General features: G+C 47.0%; 10 protein-coding genes across 10 annotated transcripts; 6 read left to right on the top strand and 4 right to left on the bottom strand.

The window, feature by feature from the left end:
* Nucleotides 1-27: 27 nt before the first annotated feature.
* On the top strand, nucleotides 28-2145 carry F4812DRAFT_344786 (uncharacterized protein). Its single transcript, XM_047931653.1, has 2 exons — nucleotides 28-1446; nucleotides 1499-2145. The coding sequence occupies exons 1-2, from the start codon at nucleotides 355-357 to the stop codon at nucleotides 1955-1957; spliced, it is 1551 nt and encodes a 516-aa protein (XP_047791064.1). The 5' UTR covers nucleotides 28-354; the 3' UTR covers nucleotides 1958-2145.
* A 615-nt stretch (nucleotides 2146-2760) lies between these two features.
* On the top strand, nucleotides 2761-4889 carry F4812DRAFT_470595 (NUDIX hydrolase domain-like protein; the record flags this gene model as incomplete). Its single annotated transcript, XM_047938995.1, has 4 exons — nucleotides 2761-3579; nucleotides 3774-3939; nucleotides 4047-4097; nucleotides 4207-4889. The coding sequence occupies exons 1-4, from the start codon at nucleotides 3307-3309 to the stop codon at nucleotides 4887-4889; spliced, it is 1173 nt and encodes a 390-aa protein (XP_047791063.1). The 5' UTR covers nucleotides 2761-3306.
* Nucleotides 4890-5023: 134 nt separating this feature from the next.
* Nucleotides 5024-6734, bottom strand: F4812DRAFT_344771 (Ctr copper transporter family protein). The gene is made up of 6 exons (XM_047931652.1): nucleotides 6539-6734; nucleotides 6322-6430; nucleotides 6226-6276; nucleotides 5839-6022; nucleotides 5392-5524; nucleotides 5024-5276 (listed from the first exon to the last, which is right to left on the bottom strand). The coding sequence occupies exons 3-6, from the start codon at nucleotides 6274-6276 to the stop codon at nucleotides 5159-5161; spliced, it is 486 nt and encodes a 161-aa protein (XP_047791062.1). The 5' UTR covers nucleotides 6322-6430; nucleotides 6539-6734; the 3' UTR covers nucleotides 5024-5158.
* A 38-nt stretch (nucleotides 6735-6772) lies between these two features.
* On the top strand, nucleotides 6773-7846 carry F4812DRAFT_344688 (3-hydroxyanthranilic acid dioxygenase). The gene is made up of 4 exons (XM_047931651.1): nucleotides 6773-6828; nucleotides 6919-7056; nucleotides 7110-7185; nucleotides 7268-7846. The coding sequence occupies exons 2-4, from the start codon at nucleotides 7025-7027 to the stop codon at nucleotides 7700-7702; spliced, it is 543 nt and encodes a 180-aa protein (XP_047791061.1). The 5' UTR covers nucleotides 6773-6828; nucleotides 6919-7024; the 3' UTR covers nucleotides 7703-7846.
* Nucleotides 7847-7990: 144 nt separating this feature from the next.
* Nucleotides 7991-9252, top strand: F4812DRAFT_458273 (uncharacterized protein; the record flags this gene model as incomplete). Its single annotated transcript, XM_047937339.1, has 3 exons — nucleotides 7991-8638; nucleotides 8752-8972; nucleotides 9084-9252. 3 exons carry the CDS (start codon nucleotides 7991-7993, stop codon nucleotides 9250-9252), a joined length of 1038 nt encoding a protein of 345 aa, XP_047791060.1.
* Nucleotides 9253-9736: 484 nt separating this feature from the next.
* Nucleotides 9737-11874, bottom strand: F4812DRAFT_424529 (uncharacterized protein). Its single transcript, XM_047933839.1, has 8 exons — nucleotides 11818-11874; nucleotides 11362-11729; nucleotides 11232-11297; nucleotides 11129-11175; nucleotides 10875-11062; nucleotides 10246-10817; nucleotides 10088-10177; nucleotides 9737-10015 (listed from the first exon to the last, which is right to left on the bottom strand). Exons 2-8 carry the CDS (start codon nucleotides 11464-11466, stop codon nucleotides 9809-9811), a joined length of 1275 nt encoding a protein of 424 aa, XP_047791059.1. The 5' UTR covers nucleotides 11467-11729; nucleotides 11818-11874; the 3' UTR covers nucleotides 9737-9808.
* Nucleotides 11875-12478: 604 nt separating this feature from the next.
* F4812DRAFT_470593 (kinase-like protein) lies at nucleotides 12479-15239 on the bottom strand (the record flags this gene model as incomplete). Its single annotated transcript, XM_047938994.1, has 5 exons — nucleotides 12479-12960; nucleotides 13036-13721; nucleotides 13884-14043; nucleotides 14130-15140; nucleotides 15192-15239. The coding sequence occupies 5 exons, from the start codon at nucleotides 15237-15239 to the stop codon at nucleotides 12574-12576; spliced, it is 2292 nt and encodes a 763-aa protein (XP_047791058.1). The 3' UTR covers nucleotides 12479-12573.
* A 290-nt stretch (nucleotides 15240-15529) lies between these two features.
* On the top strand, nucleotides 15530-16394 carry F4812DRAFT_424526 (uncharacterized protein). The gene is made up of 2 exons (XM_047933838.1): nucleotides 15530-15999; nucleotides 16049-16394. The coding sequence occupies exons 1-2, from the start codon at nucleotides 15580-15582 to the stop codon at nucleotides 16082-16084; spliced, it is 456 nt and encodes a 151-aa protein (XP_047791057.1). The 5' UTR covers nucleotides 15530-15579; the 3' UTR covers nucleotides 16085-16394.
* A 505-nt stretch (nucleotides 16395-16899) lies between these two features.
* On the bottom strand, nucleotides 16900-18515 carry F4812DRAFT_424525 (glycoside hydrolase family 61 protein). The gene is made up of 4 exons (XM_047933837.1): nucleotides 18037-18515; nucleotides 17875-17965; nucleotides 17481-17824; nucleotides 16900-17407 (listed from the first exon to the last, which is right to left on the bottom strand). The coding sequence occupies exons 1-4, from the start codon at nucleotides 18157-18159 to the stop codon at nucleotides 17255-17257; spliced, it is 711 nt and encodes a 236-aa protein (XP_047791056.1). The 5' UTR covers nucleotides 18160-18515; the 3' UTR covers nucleotides 16900-17254.
* Nucleotides 18516-18943: 428 nt separating this feature from the next.
* Nucleotides 18944-20756, top strand: F4812DRAFT_424522 (uncharacterized protein). Its single transcript, XM_047933836.1, has one exon. It carries the CDS (start codon nucleotides 19430-19432, stop codon nucleotides 20267-20269), a length of 840 nt encoding a protein of 279 aa, XP_047791055.1. The 5' UTR covers nucleotides 18944-19429; the 3' UTR covers nucleotides 20270-20756.
* The last annotated feature ends 116 nt before the right edge of the window (nucleotides 20757-20872 follow it).

Genomic DNA, 20872 nt, shown 5'->3' with positions numbered 1-20872 from the left:
ACTGGCAAGGACTTTGTTGGCATTCATCCCTACCTCGGTAGGTACCAGGTAGGCTTCCGTAAATATCACGGATACCCAAGACCTTTAGTAGAGGTTCTAGGTAGGCAATCTCAAATCCACGCTCGTCAGCGTTTCGAAACCTCAGGCACTCGGCATATCATTTCGGATAGCCGCATATGCGCCCAGGATAGTATCGGTCTCGGTCTCATAAATCTGTATGACACTACCTAGGTAAGGCTTGGTATTACTCACTTACCACCCTACCACCTCAGCATTGGGTCTTTTCGATAGCGAAACACTTTCTAGTCCTGTCTTTGTATCAGTTTATACACCAACCGATACCTACTATCCATTATGTTCGGAAATCGCGGAAATCGTGCGACTAGTCAAATATCTAAGTTCTCCCATCTGTTACACTTTATTCAAGGGGCCGACGATAATGGCGATAATCAGCAAGAAGAGGCGTTTGCAAACACTCCAATTTTTACCCCCGCCGTGGAAAACTTTGTGCTTTCGACTTACAAAGTTCCATCAGCATACTTAACTGCTTCTACCTCAACCCACACTGCTTTAACGCCCTTATCTAATAACCAGGTCTCAGAACTCGTTCCTCAGTATGGCCTTATTGGTATTAGACAAGATTCTGCAGACGTATCCGTCCCGGTAGAGGATCGCTTGGTTCTAGCAAACATGAACGTTCCATGGTCGGCCTTTATTTGCGGATCCCAAGGTGCTGGAAAGAGTCACACGTTGTCTTGTCTATTGGAGAATGCACTTATTCCAGATAACTCAGCTGGCCATCTTCCTTACCCCTTAGCCGGGATGGTCATGCATTACGATAAATACACCAGCCACACGTCAACCCAGGTGTGCGAGGCAGCGTATCTATGCTCTTCGGGGATCCCTGTGAAGGTGCTCGTGTCTCCTTCTAATATTTGGGCCATGCAGAATTTGTATGGCAACCTCCCCGGGATGAACGTCAAGGTTCTACCGCTATATCTAAACGAGGACCAACTTGACATTTCAAGAATGTTAAAGCTGATGGCCATAGACCCAGCAGCCAAAGACACACCATTATACATGGAGGTGGTGATGAACATTGCCCGCGAAATGGCAATGGAAGGTCCGGGTGTTTTTACCTACTCGGGGTTCTGCGACCGTCTCTCCAAGGTAAAATGGGTCAAAGGTCAGGAGACGCCCTTAAAGCTGCGTCTACAGCTTCTCGATACCTTTATAGCACCATCTTCGACGACTACGGGCAAGAAGCCGGCTCGCGCCCAAGAGGATATCTGGGCGTTCGAACCAGGGTCGCTAACTATCGTTGACCTGAGCGACCCATTCTTTAGTTCTAACGACGCCTGCGCTCTATTTTCCATCTGTCTCTCGATATTTCTTGAAGAGAGGAACAAATGCGGACGTATAGTGGTGTTAGATGAAGCACATAAGGTAAACCCCGCACCATGTCAAAGAAATACCCATGGAAGCTAATGGGAAACAGTTCCTGAACCAAGGCGGCGAGGCCAGGATCCTCACAGGAGATTTACTTTCTATAATCCGACAACAAAGGCATACAGGCACACGAGTGCTCGTGGCAACCCAAGAGCCCACGCTCTCCCCAGAGCTAATAGATTTATCCAATGTAACATTTGTTCATCGATTTCTCTCGCCGAGTTGGTACGAAACGCTGAAAAAGCACCTTGCCGGTGCGCAGGAGAAAAGCTCGGACGATGCAAAGCCACTTTTCGATATAATTGTTGCCTTGCGGACGGGGGAAGCGTTGCTATTCTGTCCGACAGCGCAGATGGATATTGAGGAGAACACAAGCGCGCGCAAGCGGGTGAAGCCACTAGGTAATGGCTATGCGAAAGTTAAAATTCGCAAGCGTTTGACCGCGGACGGTGGTAAAAGCATTGTGGCCACTAATGCTGCTACTGATGCTTTGACCCAAGCGTTCTAACGTACCAAAATCGATAATGTGTTGATGATTGGCACCGCTCCTAAAGTGGAAATTGAAAAGAAAAAGCTTGAGAAGCACATCGAGACCCTGGGTGTCACGTAATTATGATAGTACGATAGTATTGTGATCATTCTTATATTGTCTAAGATGGGTAACTAAGATATGGGAGATGGGAATGTATAAAGTGGGTACCCTATTATAATATATGGGTTTAGGGTCACATATCATATGACACTGGGGCCAAATTCGAAGCAAAGTTTAAAGTTGAATAACTTGGAAAAGAATAAGCAAAAGAAAGCTGAGCAGAATGATAATAAGGCACAGGCTTAAACAGCGCAGGCACCCGCGAATACTACTAATAAACTTACGGGTTAGATGCCAGCAAAACGTCTTCTGAAGCAAGAACTTAAACGTCACATTTATATCATGCTCGAAAATGGTTGTTGGACTTCGTTCAAAGATCTAACGGAAAGTCAGAAGACCGAGCTTTTCTCAAGAGTCGACGCCGCCTTCAAGCTTCCGCCAGGTACCACTGCAAGTACTAAAGGTTTAAAGAAGTTTACCAAGGTTGGACTAGACCAAAGCCTCCAGGTAATTATCGCACTTATCCTACTATTTAGAAATACTGAGTTCTGACCTGTTTTTTCTAAGGCCGATCTAGACAAATCTAAAAATAAGAAGTGAAGAATGAAAAATCGACATATTGACGCATATCTTGGATGCGCTTAAGAGCGAATAGGTGAACGAGGATGGATGACGGAAATATCAAATGCGTAATGCATAGTAAATATAGGTTAGATTCCCGTGCCGAATTCAATGGAAGAGATTCGCAAAAGGGGTCTGATTGCAGTTGTCGGCGGCGTCTTTGCTTTTGTAACGTGTTGAAAACTCGTACAGAAGTGTCTCTCGAGTTCTTCGTGACGTAAGAGTAGGCAAATTAATATTTTCCCCAGGGACTTCGAACCCAACTTCAACAGCTAACAGTAGAATAATTACCGATGACTGTTTGATAGAGGTATGCTAGTCCTACCCCCTTTTTTAAAACGCATTTAAGTCCGTTCATTCTTATAGCAGTATATTCTTGTACCACGATATAGAGGTTATTAGCTCTAGAGAGTTTAAGCATCTAAGCTATAAGAGGTACAATACGTACTTCATAGATGCTAAGGTTCCAGCCCATGTGGGGTACCCCGCGGTACGCTACGTCAAGCCGATCCCGCATCCAACACCAAGCAGTCACATAGTACCTAGGTAGGTAGTACGTAAGTTAAAAAACTGGGCAAGGTTAGGTACGAGCCGATCCCGATCCCGAAAACGGTGACTTATACATCTTTCCTCTTTCATACACCATGAGCTCTATAAACGGCACCTCCGGTACGGCCAACAGGGACGACAACAACAACTTGTCACCCCCCACGGAGCTCGAAACGACGGAGATCCTGCAAAGCATCCGGAATTCCACCACCGGTCCTTCGACTCCTTTACCCGCTGATCTCACTCTCTCGCTCGACTTACAAAGCCAACAAAAACAACCACCTTCGCCCGATTCGCCCGATTCCCCCGATTTAGCTTCCTATTATTGGGATGCGTCGACGATGGCCCCGCTAAACAAAATCTCGGCGGTTAGTATAGCTACAATCTAAGCACCTGTTTATTTATTTATTCACCATCCGCCGCGTCCGCACCCGCACACAATCCCATCATCAGATGTCTGCCGTATTTATGTGGGAGTGGGGGTGAGAGGGTGAGAGAAACAGAGAGGTCCTGAAAAAGATAAATAAATAAATTCCAATGCAAAGCTCATGCGCTCAAAAAGGCCGCCATCGCGCGTCTGCGCGCCTACAAGCCCCCGCCGTTTCCCACCTGGGACCGTCTACCCGTAAGCCGACGCGCCGCGGTGCTGATTCTGCTATTCGCGGATCGCAGAGGCGACCTGAGAGTCGTGATCACGATGCGAGCGACCAGTCTCCGCAACTTCTCCGGTACGATTAGTTATACGAACCCAACCTCCCGCCCCTTTTACTACAAGAAATAAACATAAAAAAGAAGGCAATTCGAATCTCATACCTGTTGTCGTCTGAAATTATAGGTCATGCGGCTTTCCCCGGTGGGAAGGCAGATTCGTTAGAGGAGTCGCCCTGTAAGTCCACCCAGAAGATCACCTAACAACCGCCAAACCCTGGGAAAGATCCAAATTTTAGAGCTTAACGTACGTACCGGTACCTACCTAACTGTTTACTCGTGTGTAGACCAAATAGCTCGCCGCGAAGCGTGGGAAGAAATAGGTCTCCCTATGGACGACGCCAAGATACCGAAGCCGTTCCGAATCGAGCCGCTCTGCTACCTGCCTTGCAGTCTCGCGAAGACGGAAATGGCAGTGCGCCCTTGCGTAGCGTTCCTGCACGCGGACGACGAGCCCGGAAAGCCCAAGGTCGTGGTGGACGAGGGCATGATGCCCCGGCTGGACGCGAAGGAGGTCGCAGCCGTCTTCAGCGGCCTTTTCCACAATTTCCTGAAGGAGAAGGACGAGCCGCGCGAGGGCGAGACGATACCGCCCGGCCATTGGTACGACGGGTACTGGCACCACTGGCACGACAAGCCGTGGCGCGTACATAACTTCTACGTGCCTGTAAATAACCAGAAGGTAACGAAGCCGAAGGTCCGGGAAGGCGGGCAAGCCGTGCTTGCGGAGAAGCTAGAAGAAGAGGAAGAGGTGGTGCAGCGTTTCCTAGTTTGGGGTCTTACGGCGCGCATGCTAGTCGACGCTGCGAGGATCGCGTACGAAGAAGAGCCCGAGTTCGAGCACAATTCTCACTACGGCGACGAGGAGATCATAGCGTTCCTCGACAACCAGGGCCGCCTCCCCGAAAATAAAAGGAAGGAGGTAGGGCAAGACGCCATTAAAGACGAGGTTAAGGATGCAAAGATGTAGACGGGATGCGATATCATTGATCCTTGCATTATTGTAGATTCATAATGCGGCTCAAGCCGCCTGTTGCCTGTATCTTGTAATTCCCAACGCTGACAAATTCTTACGACGCATATCCAACATGATCCGATCGATCGGTATCTTCTAGTTGTAGAGTTCTAAATTAGGCCCTTCATAGTAGCTTCGCATCTCTCTATTCTGAATATCCACCCGCCCGCGTAGTAGATGTTAGTGAGCGTGACCTTAGCTCAAGCTTATCCAGCATCTAGAGACTAGTGGCAAGCTGTCTCCTTTACGGCCCTCGTATGCGAACCGAAGAAATAGTATCCGAGGCCGGCTCCGATAGCCACGGAGAACATGACGAAACCGTTGTAAGTCATAAAGAGTAGCCTTTTTATTTTTTTATTCGATTATTAGCATAGATATTAATAGCTTCAAGCCCGGCATATAAGGCATATATATATAGGGGTAGGTATATAGATATATTTCTTTTCTTCTCACTCACATGATCATGAAGGCGTAAAAGTTCTGTACGCCGTACAGCACGGCTTTGAGGAGATGGGCCCGTCGCCCAATCGCGTCGGCCTGGCTGCTTCGTCCTACCCCAAGTAATGACGCGCTCTCAGTATTTGGTTCGACTTGATGATCGGGAATCGCGATAGCAAGATCTTAGCCCAGGAATTTGGTTTTTTCTTCTTCTTCTTTTCCACAAAGGGCGGACCATACATAGAAGGGGGAGGAAAGTTGCATTTGCATAGGCAAGTGTACGGATCGGCAGCGCAGCGCAACGCACAGTCGCATTACATTCCCATACTAGTTATACGACAGAAACGCTGGCTGACTGGTTGCTCTGCTGCCGACCCGGGGGATTGGATTGGGGAAAAGAGGGAGGAGATCTGGATCGGGAGGCGGCAGGGGGAGCGGAGGCAGACGTTGGGAGGCTGTAACTCACTGGGTGCAGCGTCCTGCTTGGCAGCTATGACGGACTCGTAGCGTCGAATGCCCTCGCGCAGAGCTTCGTAACCAGCGGTAATGGCGATGATGGCGAGCAAGCTAAAGACCAGCGAGGTCGTGCCGCGGATGTGCCACTGGCGGAAGACGATGCAGAGGTTGGTCGTGTCCCATGTGAAGAGCATCTGTTTGAATGGAAAAGCCAGACACTAAGGGTTAGCCTAGGTTTTCTCTTGTTGATCTGATCTCTCTCTCTCTCCGTCTTTCTCCCCATTCGATAGCGCCCAATACAAAAGAAGGGGAGTATTGGGTGGCGCTGTTCAAGCACCTCCGTGCATGAGGCTAGGGAATGGTCCAAGCATAAAACATGTAGATAAACCGTACTGACATTCATGTTGCACATCGGCATGCCGCCGTGTCCCCCATCTCCGTGGTCCATGTCGCCGTGGCCCATATGTCCGTGATCCATATGCGAATGATCCATTGGTAAGGTTACGGGAGATGGGATTACGCAACGTCGTTAATTTCTCGAGAGGCACGGGCTACAAACGGGATAAAAGACGACGATAGATAGATAGATAGTAGGTAGGTAGCTAGTGAGGAGCTTAGAACAATGGAATAAAATAGAGATTTAGAAAATCAATTCGAAATGGCAATTCCTCGATGCTTAAATTCTGGAAAACTTGCTTAAACTTGCTCACTCCGAGATGAGAAAGGCGACGATGGTGTCAGATCGTGTGGTGTGATAGGTTCTTTTGACGGTTTGACCCAAGCTTTGTCAAACAACCCAACAGGAGCTTCTGTAATAAATCCCCCCGGTACTATACCTAAATTAGGTAAAGCGCTAATGCATGCAGCCACTAGGTAGTCCGTCCTTGTACGCGGTACCTATTGAAGCTGGATCTGATAAGGACGTTATCGACGTGCCATATTCAATTCAATAGTGGAGTCATAGAACCTCCGGTTACGAAGCGGAAAACCGCGGAATAAGGTAGGTAGGTTAGGTAGGTACCTAACCTAACCTAATCTACGATTCATAAAGTTCCTATCAACTCAAAGGTGATGACTAATTCCCCGGCAGCTTTATATGTGAAATATACAGTTTGAAGCCGAAGACTCCGCGCAATGAAAAAACAAACATGAGAAAAGGAAGTCGATAACTTCTCTTCTTATCTACGCCAACCAAAATGCTTTCCGCGCCAGTGAACCTCCCAAAGTGGTAAGCCAGCAAGGTTCCCATGTGGCCTTGGCTTTAACTAATAGTAATTGAAGGCTCGAGGAGAATGCCCATCTCTTAAAGCCGCCCGTCAACAACTACTGCGTTTACAATGAAGACTTTACAGTCATGGTGTGCCCGTCGCATTCACTAAAACTTACGCTCAATAAATAAATTTAAGAAATAATATAAACTGACCTTATATTCTCACTAGATTGTTGGCGGTCCCAACGCTAGGACTGACTATCACATCAATGAAACCCCGGAGTGGTTCTACCAGTATAAGGGGGCCATGATGCTAAAGGTTGTTGACGGTGGGAAGTTTAGGGACATTATCATCCGTGAGGGAGACATGTTCCTATTACCGGGTAATACGCCCCATAACCCGGTGCGTTTTGCCAATACTGTTGGTGTGGTGCTCGAGCAGAAGCGGCCTAAGGACACTATCGACCGTATGCGTTGGTACTGTCAGGAGTGCGGCGAGATCGTCCATGAAGCCGCGTTCCATTGCACAGACCTCGGAACTCAGATAAAGGCCGCCATCGAAAGGTTCATGTCGAGCGAGGACACTCGAAAGTGTGGAAAGTGTGGCGAGATAGCGAACTCTGTGCCCAAGCCTGGAACTATCAAAGACCCGAACTTAGAATAAAAAGCGGTATTACGTGTCTGGTCTCTGATATACTTCAGGAAATGTCAAAGCAACGTGGCGTTTTTCTGAAAAAGCTCTGTTCCAGTCGTACTGGTTCAACACACGCAAGCCTACTATAATGGTCAACCCAAGAAAAAAAAAAAGACTTACAGGATATAAATATCTGATAGCCTTCAAGTTCTCATGACGAGTGAACTTAGCTATAGGATCAATAAAAAAAAGCTCTCCTCACCTCACTTTTAGTATCGCTTCAATTCTTCAAATAACTCCCATACAATATTTACCACTATGGCAGAAACTCAGAAAAACACCAGCACGGCGAGCTCAAGCCGACCACCTCTCGTACCGTCGAACATCGCAACCGAGCCTGGTAAGCTTTCGCTGTTAGCGTCGATACCAAATGAGCTGCATCTCGAAGTTTTATCTTACCTAAGCATCGAGGACGTAATGCGCCTTCGAAAGACATGCCGACAATACTACTACTACTTCACGCGCGAAAACATCCAGAAGCACTTCAGCAAAAAAGGCCGACTTTCCCCCGAGCTGCTCACCTACTGTGCCGAGTGCTTCCGGGTCTTCGACGAGCCGCTAATCCTCGACGACGAGCGCGCGCCCGACCAGTGGCGGTCTATGTGCTGCGACTGCTTCCGCGTGAAGCGGAGCCCGGTCTACCACACCGACAGGAACAAGCCCACGGTAGTCAGCCTCACGAACGGGATGCGTGTAGAGGTCTGCCTTTGGTGCGGCTGGCCCGATGTTCCTGGACGGTGGCATTTGCCTTGTTATGACGAGTTTTGCAATGCGACGGGCCACATCAGCCACGAGCTGATCTATTGCGTGTTCTCCACTTACTTCATCACCCCAACCCTCGTTAGTTGGTGCCTGCCCGACTGGCGCTTGGAGGCTTATCTGAATTGCGCTGTGGTGGCGGTGATAGTAAGTTTCCTCTCTAATCTAAATCTATGTTTCCCCCCGCGTTCACAACCGGGGATGCGGTATGCTTGTTCTACCTACCAGAAGCTGACTGTCTATCTACTTCTTATTGGCAGTGGGACTTTTTCCTAGCCAATATGTATATTTACTATGTTGACTGGCAATCCCGTAACGATTTGGATTTCTACCGTTATCCGCATTTTCTCATGGGCCCCATATCGACTCTCATCTGGACACCGGCCGTGCTCCAAGGCATCTCCCAGATGCTAGCCGAGCAAGGATTGTGGACGGGTATTATGCCAAGTACAGTCTTCAGCCTGTACTTCGGTCTTAGACTGTAAGCTTTACTTTTACTTACCTACTAGCTACTTGCATACCGCAAAGGTCCTATGCGAGTATCTGAATTATCGTTGTTTAGGTAGGTAGGTATGCTAATACGTTCCGATAGCTTGATGCACGGCTTTAATACCTTCTGCATTCTTGTCTGGGCGACGGGGTACGACCCCAGAAGTTTCTCGCTCCCAGGATTGTCAACCCCGCGGAGACTCTGGTATAAGACGTGTTCGTGGCTGGTGCATTGGTGGACCGTCCCAGGGTTGAATAGACGAGGTATCTAGATGTTTCCACGAAGAGGGGGGGAGGAAATGACGAAAACCGGCCCACCGTCTACTAGGCGTCCGCACAGTCGTGCCGTGACACGGGCTAACATATCAGAGGAGGCGGGTAATAGTCCATAGGTGCATTAACGACACAGACCAGGTATGTACCTCGCAATCATATAGCGCTAATATAGGGTATACTCGTGGAATTTCTATTAACACTATCGTATGCAGAATAATGACCTATTGTGCCTAACTTGAGACATCATGTATGCGTGTTTATCGGTTTTTTTTTTGCCCCTTTCGGGAGTTTTCTCGTCGGAATATGCCATGTTCATTGTTGGGGGTTACGAAGGGTTTATATGCTGCCAGGATAATTAGGATTAGAGATGTAACTTCCTGTAAATAGTAAGAGTGAATAACTTTGTTGTTATTTACATGAGGCTATATATCCAACTCCTTGAAATACCTACCCACCTAATAAGAGAGGATGCGCACCCATTATGAACGATTGTAGACCTACATAGTGTATTATTTAGGAGCGCTTGTGCTGCTATTACTTAAACGAAACCATTCAAACCCAGCAACACGATCTGGTGTTGCGCCCACTTCCCTCATCTCCAGAGTCGAAGCCTGAAGCCTTCTTCATCTGTCTCTGCCGCGGTCGCACTACAACATATATGTATACACCAATGACCAAAACCGTCAGGGGGATTGTGACACAGGGATACAGCCAGGCATAGCTCGAGTTGAGATCGAAAAACGTCATGGAGAATAATGTCTAGTAGGCAGCTTTATGTAAGAAAGAAGGCCTTTTTAGGTACCTGTAAAGGGGTAAGTAGCAGGCACTTACTGCGACGAATGTGGCGGGAAGAAAGACCATGGTCACCACAGCGATTGTTTTCATCTGTTTACTCTCGCTCATGTTGTCTCTTGCAAGCGCCTGGCAGTACCTATGTCAGCACCACTGTTCGAACACTCTGTGGAGGGAGGGAAGGGCGCAAAGCGGACCAAGTTGGTAGCCAAAGTCATTCCATCGATAATCATAGTGCAGTCCCTGATCAAGTCGAGGTACTCCGCATGGATTTCCGCTAGACGGTCTTTAATTCGGCGGCCGGTATTATAGAAGTTATTATCGTCGTGGACCTGATCACACGCTGCCGCTAATTCATCGATGTGGGTGATCATACTAGCGAGGACTCCAAGCCAGCATTCGAGGCCATTCCTGATTGCGTATATATTTAGCCAGGGATCCACGTGGGATCTAGACCCCGTCAGCGATCCGTAGCCGTGAGCTTGTAGCTTGTCAATTGTGTCCTGCAGAGCGGTCTTCCTGGACAACACGAGCTCGCGCATGCGAAACCTTTCGATTTCGGCAAAGATGCCGACTGAAAGCATCGGGTGGCAAAACGAGTCTTCCGAGCTTTTGATGAATCGATTAGAAATCCTTTCCATGATCGTTTTCCCTGCGGCGTGGTTATTGCAGCCGTAGAAGACTGCATAGGTGCGGCCTGTGCTGGGAAAATACGTCACGGACAGCGTTAGGTCGTCTTCCCAGTGAGCCGAAGAGCGACAGTTATATACTATAAGGCGGGTCAGTATATTTAGAGCCGAGGTGCGTAGTTTATGGGACTCTTTACCTAACGCGGTCTCTGTCGAGTTCTCAATGGGAAGATATGTCCGCGAGAACGTTGCCGCATAGTTGCGGAGTATCGTCCTGGCTATCGAGTCGTGAATGAAGAATCGCTGTAGTATGCGTTCGAAAATCGGTCTGGAGAAGGGCAAATAGCTCAATCCACAATCGTTTTCTTCTTTCCGGCTTCCCAATCTGATTTGAACGTTAGTTTATATGTAGGTACCTATCTTTATCACAATTCTGGCGAAGGAGCATTACATCACGGATGTAGTATTATTACGAGATTCCTCGGATATGAGTTTCTCCTATCATTGTACCCATTAGGAGGGGCAATTGGAATAGGGGTTATGTTATGTCTAACTTTTCCGAACCAATCTAGCCATTCTACATCTGATGATAGGTCCCAATGCTGGACTCTGCGCTGTCCCTATATTATCGTATTAATGATTTTTGAAACGTTTCTTTTCGATGATAATTTCGTGGAATCTTACCTCACCATTATAGCCCAACCGTATGACCTTGCATTTGCGGTTTGCATATTCAAAGTTACCAAGGTCTCCATCGGATAACCTCCATCGTCTTCGGACCCAATCCATTGCAACGCAAAACCGGATGCGATAGAGTGGGGGAGTTTTGAACCTGGCGGATGGACCAACTTACCCCCTATCCTATCTCACTATGCTTAGGTCTATGTATAGAGAATCAATAAGCACCAAACCTAATCCCAGCTAAAGTGACCTTACTCTATAATGTGCAATTCTGGGCCAGCGAATCTGCCGTACGGAGAGCCTAGCGGGGTTGCTAAGGTTGGGTTGTGTTATACTTATCGATGACCACTAATAATTACAGGTGGCTGTGGTGGGTTAATATAGCCTGCATATCAAGCTTACCTGAAGTAAGAATACTAATGGCCGGTGCTACCCATACGTCCATGACTTTGAAGCAGGCTATGGAGTTTCTAATTGTCCTTCGTCGGATGACTATCATACTTGACACAATGAGGCTCTTTCGAGAACGACTCGGACAGGCAGGCTTAGAGCCTCAATCTAAATAAATGGAGAGTTTACGCCCCTCTTACGATGGAACAGCTTATGTTTGAGTTTTCATAGCTTACCATAGGTTAAGTCTTATAGTCCTACATAATAATGCCTTATCACAACTTCAACATTGACTACATCGACAAAGGCAAACTCAAGACTGCTTTGAGGCAGATCCTGGGCAGCACCAAGTTTTCAGAGCCAGTAAGTGCAAATTGGAAGATACTAGGGGCTATACAACACTAACCAATCTGCATATAGACTGCTGGTCATGGAGTATACCAAGTTTGGGTTGTTGATCCCGGGCTGAGTGTTGTCAGATATTTCTCCCCAACAGGCACCCTGAAGAGTTTTATTTCTAACCCAATTAGCAGGCACAGTATGAGTGGGTTAAGGAACAAGCGAAGAAACATTACGACAGTCAAGATTAACTGTTTTTTCTTATTCGTAATGGTTATCTATCAGTTTCGGTGTTAGAATTCTATGCTAGGAGGTACCTAACCTTAGGTGTTTATGTTGTGGAATTTACAATGAAGGTCTACTTTTAGTTATATGCATAGCTCAAGCTTGTACAAGTTAGCTTGAACTTCCCCTTGAAACAGCAAGGTCGCCTAGGTATTTTGGTGCCTCTTGGTCAATATCGTGATGCCCGAACTGAAATTGGGCTCAAAGCTGAAGATCCGGTCTATTATCGAGGTCCTTCATGCTACCTTCTCCATAAATCCAAACAAGGAACATTATTATTAGGATAATCGTAACTAGTATAAGCGAGACGATTTGCCCATGGCAATCGATGAATTGTGCAAGCTGTCGCGACTTCGCTTTTAAGAGGGTGAGGTTAGACCTTAGGTTCACCCATGTGTGGGGTTTTCCGAGGCTGTGGTATTCTTCGTCGGCAATGCACTTCTGCTGAAGCTGGTGTAATTTGCGAACAATCATAGAGCATCTGCATCTTTTCTCTGGACTTATGACTAACATTTGAATTTCGATAAAGTCCAAGAAATCGTGGATGAACTGAGAGCAGCGTGGGGCTCTTCGGAGGCGCATGATCCACTATAGACATATTAGCCCCTTTTTCATAATATTGTCCATGAGAATGTTCAAATAAGGAGAGCAGGTTTCAATTACCTCCGAGACCCTCGGCTTAACGATATGGAACTGCCGCCCAGTAAACAGCTCTCTCTTGGCAATGTAGAACTTGTCTTCGCCACTGAAGCCTTCAATCGACTGCTTCGGCTCATCCGCTTCACGAGCTCTAGGAAAGTCTTCGCAGACGCTTTTGCCACCTCGAACATACCATGTAATCAAATCTAGATAGAGACATCCAAAGGCCCAAATGTCGATTGCCGGTGAGCCCTGGTTACCCGCGAGGTCAGATTCAGGGGCTCGGTACGTGTTGCCCCTAACTAATATTTCGTTGTTCTTCGTCGACATATACCGATGAAACTTGACTGTGCCAAAGTCGGAAATCTGGAGATATCCGAGACCAGATGAATCGACTATTGGGGATGTACCCTCCGTCAGGTGACCGGGAAGCCTTTTATACCATAAAATGTTTTGTGGTTTTATATCACCGTGTATGCCATGGTCTTGTATCTGCTGAGGACTCAGAAATGTGCCAACTGTTCCACTCGGCGGTGTATAGGTGTATCTGTGAATCTTTAGTAAGGCCTGTGCAATTCCTAGAGACTCCTCTGCAAACCACAATGCAGGTATTCGTTCTGGTTCTGGATGTTCTTCCCAGTGATTCATAAGATTTCCGTCTGCCGCTGGGAAAAGGAGATGATATCTGCCGTTGATTTCGTAGGTGGCAACTGAAAAGAAGTAGGGATCAGTAACTACTAGAATACTACCTAGTGAGGAAAAGGGGAATCAGGTAGATAAAATGTATTTTATGAATGTCATCTTCCTGATTATACCCCTATTATACTCCTTGTAGACGGAAATAATAGCGGGATTGAAAGAACAGTACATACGTAGTTTTACAATGTACCGCTCATTCCTCTGGCAAAACCTCTTCAAGGCCGAAACCTCTTGGTCGAAACTTCTTTTGTAATCCCTTGGGTCGCCCTGCTCGTCGTTTATATCCCATATTCTAGTAATCTCTTTCACGGCAAAGTCTGCGCCGCTATTATCCTTTTAGCTCGTTAGCTAAACCCATTCTTCAACTTGCGCGCCTCGGGTAATGCAGGTAGTTGGATTATAGGATTGAACAATCTTACTTTGTGGACCGGGAAGTTGTGGTGTGCCGGATGGATCTTGACGCGCCGAACGGTAGAGAAAAAGCCGTGGTTGAGAAAAGCAGGATTTCCTCGGTCATCTGTCCCCGGCTTGATGAAAGGGAGCACGTCGTGGGCACTCAGCTGATATAGGTGGACCTTCTCCCCAAGGTGCTCTGCCCTCGAGAAAAAGGGGGAGCATACAATCCACTGCTGACTTTCGAAAAAGGCAATCCGACTAGCTGACCATTTGTAACGGGTCTGGAGCCGGTAGCCCGGCCTAGGATTCTCTGTCCTGCGTTGTGAAACAAGAAAGGTGTCTTCTTCAGGACACCTGGACTCTAGGGGTAGGTCCCAGTCCCTTATTTCCTCATCTAGGAAGTCGGAGATGAGGTGCACCTGGCTTATAAGAACTAATATTGCGAATATCTTTTGATATGACGTGTATTGTGTTCTGTCATTGTCGATGATCTCTTGTCTCTTGCAAATGAGTTGCGGAGAGATTCGTTCAGGGTTACGAGCAAGCTCCTTGCGAACTGCTTCCTCAGTTACAATCATTTCTAGCTTGTCGAGAGGCAAGAACTTCTTGCCGTCTGCGGAGTCTATCATAGCATCTCGCAGTCGTTTTGCCATGCCTGGCTCATTAGTATCTGACCAACTACCAGTTCCTGCGAGAGCACGATCTGATGATTCCGGTATTGCTTGATACTGGAGATAGGCTTCTCGTCTGTTATCGCGAAGCCTTTCGCTATTACCTCTGTCATAAACAGTACTAGGCTTCGAAGTTCCATGCCCAGACGCATTAGACTTGGCATCTTGGCTGTTTCCCGCCTCGCTAGGGGGTTGGATATTGATAGCAAGATCGCCAGGCAAATTTAAAGCGCTTTCCCCCAGAGGACTTCGTTCTGATTCCCGCTGATTGATCTGAAAATGATTGTTAGGCTTATAATGAATGCCGTATAGGATAATTGATAGACTGACGAATTCTGCTATCTCTTGTGGGTTGACAACGACCTAGAAACGACAAATCAGAGATATCCGGCACGATTGGCCAAGGGTAAATACAGTTTCTTCGCCTTGTATATCTTCGTTTTGATGGGATTGGGTGTTCATCTTGCTTTGTATAGCCTATAGCATTGCAATCCAGCAGCCTAAGGCATTGTTGCCAATCGAGAGACCAGTCTTACATTCGATTTTTAAATACTTGCTTCTTGGAACCAGCGATCACACAATAGCCTCGGCTGACTTCTAAGCCACCGCCAGCAGTAAGCAAGGCTGGCGTTATCTCGATCTTTACCGCTTATTCCTAAAAAAGAAGAATAAGGGTGACACGGCAGCTAGCCACTGTCTGATCTAATAGTACCTAATATAATTTTCGGCTTCCTGCAGGACCAATGGATCAGCTCATCAGTCATTAGGAGGGTATGTATCAGCCCCCATCCCCTATTGGACGATGTCCTGCATAGAAGGCGTATTTAATATGTATGACGGAGGCTTAGGCTCGAAAAGTCCTAGGTGTAACCTTTCTTCTAGGCGGTATTTACCGACCTTGAGGGTTACCACTGGGGGTAGCCGTTGGAGGTATAACCTCTGCGGTCATCATGCAATAACTCGAACAATCTTCACACCATCATCTACTTATTGCCTCAGCGATTTTACCACCGGCTACTCAAATTTCTCGACTACACATCACCATCATCAACTTCTCGAATTCATTCAAAACATAATGGAACACATTTTCGCTGTATCGACTCGCAATGTTGACCCAGCCCGGCTTTCAGGGGAGCTCAAGAGCATATTTGGCCGCGGAGGCTTTCGCATTGAAATGCGACATAGCACGTATAGGGTATACGCGAACCATCAATTGACGGAGGTATGGAATGTGTCCTATAATTGCACTTGCCAGTTCTAACAAACATTAGAATGGTTATTCTCAGCTTCACAAGTACATCTATTAAAAGCTTGTCGGTACAAACCCTTATGAGGGGTTCGGTGATATGATGAGACATTTGGGTTTCAAGTTTTCTGCTTTTATGGTTGCTTAGAGAAGACTTCCTACAATGGTGCTTGGACGCCTCTTATCAGTTCTTGAGGATCCTCATGAAAGTCAGGTCGTCTCTAGATTGAGCTTGGAAAGAGATGGATGACACTGACTGAGGAAACTGCTTTTAATAATGGACGATCTTTTAATGCGACTTGTATTCAGCTTTGATTAGCTTCATTTTCATTTTATTTACCTAGACGGTTATAGACGTATTTCCTCTTTGATTCATGAATGATTAAGTTTTAAGCGATCGAAATAATTGTTAGAGTGTAATGATGCGCCCTCGCAAGAGAATAGAAGGCCAGGCCTTGCTAGGTCACTACCGACAATAGACTGCATACTAGGCCCTGACATTCACTTTGTATATTACATCCATAGCCGGGTATATCTGATAGTCTCCTCCACGTGAAGAATTCTCGACAAGAAGGACGTCGAGAGATCCCATGATCTATGCCGTACGTAGAGTGAATACTAGAGACAGCAGCAAGTGTGTAGAGTAGTGATCTATTAGCACTTGCCCCTTATATACTACTATCCCAATGGGCCTATCTCCCAATACATCCTAGTGCACCATACCCTGACAAAGGAACTCGATTGAAATGCTATGTATAGGCTATCCCTGAGATGCAATGTACCTACTATACAATCAGTAGAAAGAAATGGCCGGATTATGACCGAATATGGATGGCTCTTAACTAAATCCCCGGTGGGCTATGGTTTAATCCTAGATGGAAAAGGAAGACGTATATTTCCTAATATTCTTCGAGGTCTATACACCTTTCTAGAAGCTCCTTTTCTTATCATGGGCACTATTTTCCAGCTAGGCAGAAAGGGGTTATGGGGTGGGTCTGTAATAGCTACCGGTAGAATATTGACTAGAAGAAGTTGTGTTATCAAAATTCGGTGTATTATGACAGTCCATTCAGCGTTACAATCTGTGATGTTCAAGTGGTCGACCAATGGGTTTCATGATGCAATGCTTTGAAGATGTATATTGTTTGGAATGTCACTACATGCTCGCCGCCATGCCATAACCACATGCATCCATCTCCTTGGAGCTACACTTCGCCTTCGAGATATAAACCTAACCCTGGTACACGGGCGGACCGGGGATCTTGTACTCGGTGAAACTGTTGCCCCAGATGTCGACCTTGATACCAGGGTCGTTGGCGCTGTACGCACCGGGGAATTTCACACCAGACGGGTTAGCAGAGCCTCCACCGGTAACGGTGATTTGCTGTTGAATCGTATCAGCGCCCGTAAAATCACCTGCGCAGATTACCACGCGTTTCGGAGTGGTTACCACTTACGTAGCAGGTCATGTAGAATTGTGCGCCGCCAGGCTGCGATGCGGTGTGGAGGGCTATGGTCTCGGCACGGAGGAGGTAATCGCCCGGGGCGATGTTAGACGGAATCTTGACGTCCTGTTTACCGCAGCCCTTGTTGAGGATGTCGTTGCCCCAGGTCTTGGTAGAAGAGTCGTAGCCGATCTCGAAGATCTTGAACCACGATGAGGACCCGTCGGCCGAGGCGGCGTCTGATACCTTGCTCAAGTATACCATGACGGGACCAAAGTGGTTTCCGCCGAGAGCTTCCCTGCTACAGTCGCGGTCGCCGGGCTGCTGATGCATTTCGACCGTCACGGTGTCACCGGCTAAAATGATGTTAAAACCCAAAAATCGTATGATAAGGATCACTTCTTACCGGCTACAGTGCACTTGGAGGCCGCAGCTTTAGCTCCAACATTGCAGCGAATGTCGTTTGAGCCGACGTTGGTGACTGGGTTGTTGTTTGCCTGCTCCAACGTTAGTATTCGATCTTTATTACATGTCGTGTATCCTGACGATAGCATCATATGTGACATACAGGCAGTCTAGCGCAAGTAGACGCTTCATCCTTTCCAGCAACCCATAGATCCTGGAAGGTGGCGTGCGCGGCAGCCGTAGCAGCCAGCGTGGAAAGGGCAAACGCGGTAACGGCGGACCTCATTATGAAAGCTATTCGAGTGGTTGAAGTGATGGGATTAACTTTCAAGTTCCTCGAGGGAAGAGGAAGGTCTGGGGAAGATCAGGAGGGTGAAGCTGAACCTAAATATAACCGTGTCCGATTGTAGGACAGGGGGATACGGGTCGCTAGGCATTATTCTATACAAGATATGCCGAGTTCTATATGAACTTAACACTAGTTCCGTCACTCAAGTAGCAAACCTATTGTGGGTTGTCATGGTGCGTTTGGGTATTGATGATCTAGGGTTTCTCTAGTCTTCGGGAAGACGCAATCTGCCTAAATTATCCATCCCATCTTGGAGTAGAAGAGACGGCGGCCGATCTTATCTTAAAAGGACTTCTCGACGAGGATGGTGAGACTTAGATAGATGAAAACCGTCCTAGAAATCGCCGAATAGAGGAGTGGAGCATTTCCCCTTTGATCACTCTTTTGGTCCGTTATTGGTCCGTTCGGGGTCAATCGTTTCCTCCCATCGGGTCCCGGCTATATTATCCGCATAAACATGACAGCGCATGAAAGTAGCTCCATATGGGGGATCAGATATCGTTTCTGAGAGCGATGATGCGTAGCTGGCGGTTAACCATCACATATATTATTACCTAGCAACGATCAAAATCATGGATCGGGACCAAGAACTTTAAGCCTACTATCAAGACTCAAGATGGCACGGAATCGGGTAATTAACTACACCGGAGATCTATCTCTAGCCACCTATACAATAATTAAGAACTATCAGCTCTCATAAGTTTAGGTACCTATGTATGTGCCATAGAATCTAATGTGGTTTGTTCATAGCAGCTTTGCTGCTTCTCGAAGCTGTAGTTCTTAGAGGTTACAAGACAAGATTGAATGTGAATAGAACAAAACCACTGCAATATGTGTTTTAAGAATAATAAACGACACGTCTAATCTCAGAAAGCATTGATCAAAGGACTAAAGCTATTGAGAGAAGATTCTTCTAGTCAGACGTAAGACTAAGACATCAAGGATGTTAAAGGCTGCACAGCAACGCCCTCCAGGCAACCCAGCACCAAAGAACAATATTCCTACGATGTAGCGCACCTATATAAATCTAAGAAAACACGGCCATCCAATATCATCTACCATAACAGGTAGGTACATCTCCGAACTACCTTAGGTACCTACACAAGCATGGCTGCAAGTAACGCTGCTTCAGAGGGTAAGATTCATAAGTAAACTAAAATATTATTGAGAAACTTGCTAAAGTCTTGAAGACGCCATCTCGTCAGGGATGGTTGAAGTTCGTCAATTGGTTGCTGTCGATCAAGCCATATTCGCGAAAGTCGACATCGCCCGCGGCACGCGTATTGCTGCAGAGACCCCACTGATAATGTTACCACCCACTACGACTTTTGAGGAGGAGTTATCAGGGATTTGCAAGACTGTGGACAGTCTAACGAACGAGGAACTCAAGGAGTTAGACCAGCTGCCATGCAGCTCCAAAGTGGCAGACGAGATTCGAGAAAGAGGGTTCGTCACTAACCAGGTCTGGAGTTTCTATAAGAGTAAGAAGTTGAAAAATAGCGACGGAACTCTACTTAAAGGGAAGAAGCTGCGGAAGATAGTCAACAAGACGGTCAACCTCTGCATCACCTACGTGCTCAATAACGTTCAGCTGGGTCCTTCTGGGAAATACGGGTCGGGCCTTTTCTCCTTGTATTCACGAATCGGTCATTCTTGCGTTCCTAACGCCTTCAATTGTTGGAACCCGATTCTACAGCGGCTGACTATACACGCGATTCACGACATCAAAGCTGGCCAACAGATCTTCGTGAATTACACTGGCATCACGTGCCGGACTCGCAACCAGCGCGGCGTCTCCTTGTATGCCGTCTGGCGAATCGTTTGCAATTGCGCAGCCTGTACCGATGATGCGATTGATCAGTTGCGATATCGTATGCTGCTCCTCGACCAAGCGCTAGCAGCCTATCAACTCGGGGTACTCCACGATCCACATCTCACGGGTGTTCCGAAGCTCGCAACAGCCCAGCAAGCCCTGGGCGCTGCAGAAGAGCTTGTAAAGCTTCTCAAGAGACAGCGACTATGTGGTATGGAAATTCGCAGAGCGTAAGTAACCCGCCTCAACTTAAGTCTCTGAAAGCTAAGACTCGGGATGCTCCGCTCTGCGGTACTTGGAGAATAACAAAGATGACAGGCTGCGCGAATGTTCGAGATTTGCCTTTGACAGCAGGGCATACGAGAAGGCGTTGAAGTATGCGCGCGAGGAGCTGAAGTATGAGACGATGCTTATCGGCACGGAAACTAGTCATCTAGAAGAAGAAAATGACGGCGCGAAATATTGGGTTGAGTATTTGGAGAAAGAAGTCAACGCTCATGTCTTTCGTTGATAGGAGATAACTTCGTTACTGGAGTTTATTGGATTCTTTGGGTCGGGTCGGAGTGGGTATTAGAGAGAGATATTAGAAGAACTATCTCATCTCATTTTATCTTATCTCATCTCATCGCTGATTACTAACTCCGGTCACTTACTGAAGCTAAAATGTCTGGGTTTACGATTCATATTGCTTCATAGAAATATAAATGTGATACGATTGGACGAACTGATTTCTTAGTGTTGAAATAGTACATAATATGTGCATGATGTCTTGGCATAGAATGCATACGCCAAAACGAATCAACTTTTACACGGTTTAAAACTCTCACTATCCCTTAT

This window comes from Daldinia caldariorum (genome assembly GCF_022478825.1).
Source record: "Daldinia caldariorum strain CBS 122874 unplaced genomic scaffold F4812scaffold_6, whole genome shotgun sequence".
Lineage (NCBI taxonomy): Eukaryota > Fungi > Ascomycota > Sordariomycetes > Xylariales > Hypoxylaceae > Daldinia > Daldinia caldariorum.
The sequence above is the reverse complement of the archived record's forward strand: the minus strand, read 5'-3'. Positions and strand labels throughout refer to the sequence as shown.

Coding starts and splice junctions, on each gene's coding strand:
- F4812DRAFT_344786 (XM_047931653.1), top strand. CDS start 355: ATGTTCGGAAATCGCGGAAATCGTGCGACTAGTCAAATATCTAAGTTC. Junction 1,447..1,498: donor TGTTAGATGAAGCACATAAG/GTAAACCCCGCA, acceptor AATGGGAAACAG/TTCCTGAACCAAGGCGGCGA.
- F4812DRAFT_344771 (XM_047931652.1), bottom strand. CDS start 6,276: ATGGACCACGGAGATGGGGGACACGGCGGCATGCCGATGTGCAACATG. Junction 6,023..6,225: donor TGCCGATGTGCAACATGAAT/GTCAGTACGGTT, acceptor CCATTCAAACAG/ATGCTCTTCACATGGGACAC. Junction 5,277..5,391: donor TTTTACGCCTTCATGATCAT/GTGAGTGAGAAG, acceptor AAAAATAAAAAG/GCTACTCTTTATGACTTACA.
- F4812DRAFT_344688 (XM_047931651.1), top strand. CDS start 7,025: ATGCTTTCCGCGCCAGTGAACCTCCCAAAGTG. Junction 7,057..7,109: donor CCAGTGAACCTCCCAAAGTG/GTAAGCCAGCAA, acceptor TAGTAATTGAAG/GCTCGAGGAGAATGCCCATC. Junction 7,186..7,267: donor ATGAAGACTTTACAGTCATG/GTGTGCCCGTCG, acceptor TATTCTCACTAG/ATTGTTGGCGGTCCCAACGC.
- F4812DRAFT_424529 (XM_047933839.1), bottom strand. CDS start 11,466: ATGGATTGGGTCCGAAGACGATGGAGGTTATCCGATGGAGACCTTGGT. Junction 11,176..11,231: donor GGCTAGATTGGTTCGGAAAA/GTTAGACATAAC, acceptor GTACAATGATAG/GAGAAACTCATATCCGAGGA. Junction 11,063..11,128: donor AATAATACTACATCCGTGAT/GTAATGCTCCTT, acceptor CGTTCAAATCAG/ATTGGGAAGCCGGAAAGAAG.
- F4812DRAFT_424526 (XM_047933838.1), top strand. CDS start 15,580: ATGTCCTGCATAGAAGGCGTATTTAATATGTATGACGGAGGCTTAGGC. Junction 16,000..16,048: donor CGAACCATCAATTGACGGAG/GTATGGAATGTG, acceptor AACAAACATTAG/AATGGTTATTCTCAGCTTCA.
- F4812DRAFT_424525 (XM_047933837.1), bottom strand. CDS start 18,159: ATGAGGTCCGCCGTTACCGCGTTTGCCCTTTCCACGCTGGCTGCTACG. Junction 17,966..18,036: donor CTACTTGCGCTAGACTGCCT/GTATGTCACATA, acceptor ACGTTGGAGCAG/GCAAACAACAACCCAGTCAC. Junction 17,408..17,480: donor AATTCTACATGACCTGCTAC/GTAAGTGGTAAC, acceptor ACGATTCAACAG/CAAATCACCGTTACCGGTGG.
- F4812DRAFT_424522 (XM_047933836.1), top strand. CDS start 19,430: ATGGTTGAAGTTCGTCAATTGGTTGCTGTCGATCAAGCCATATTCGCG.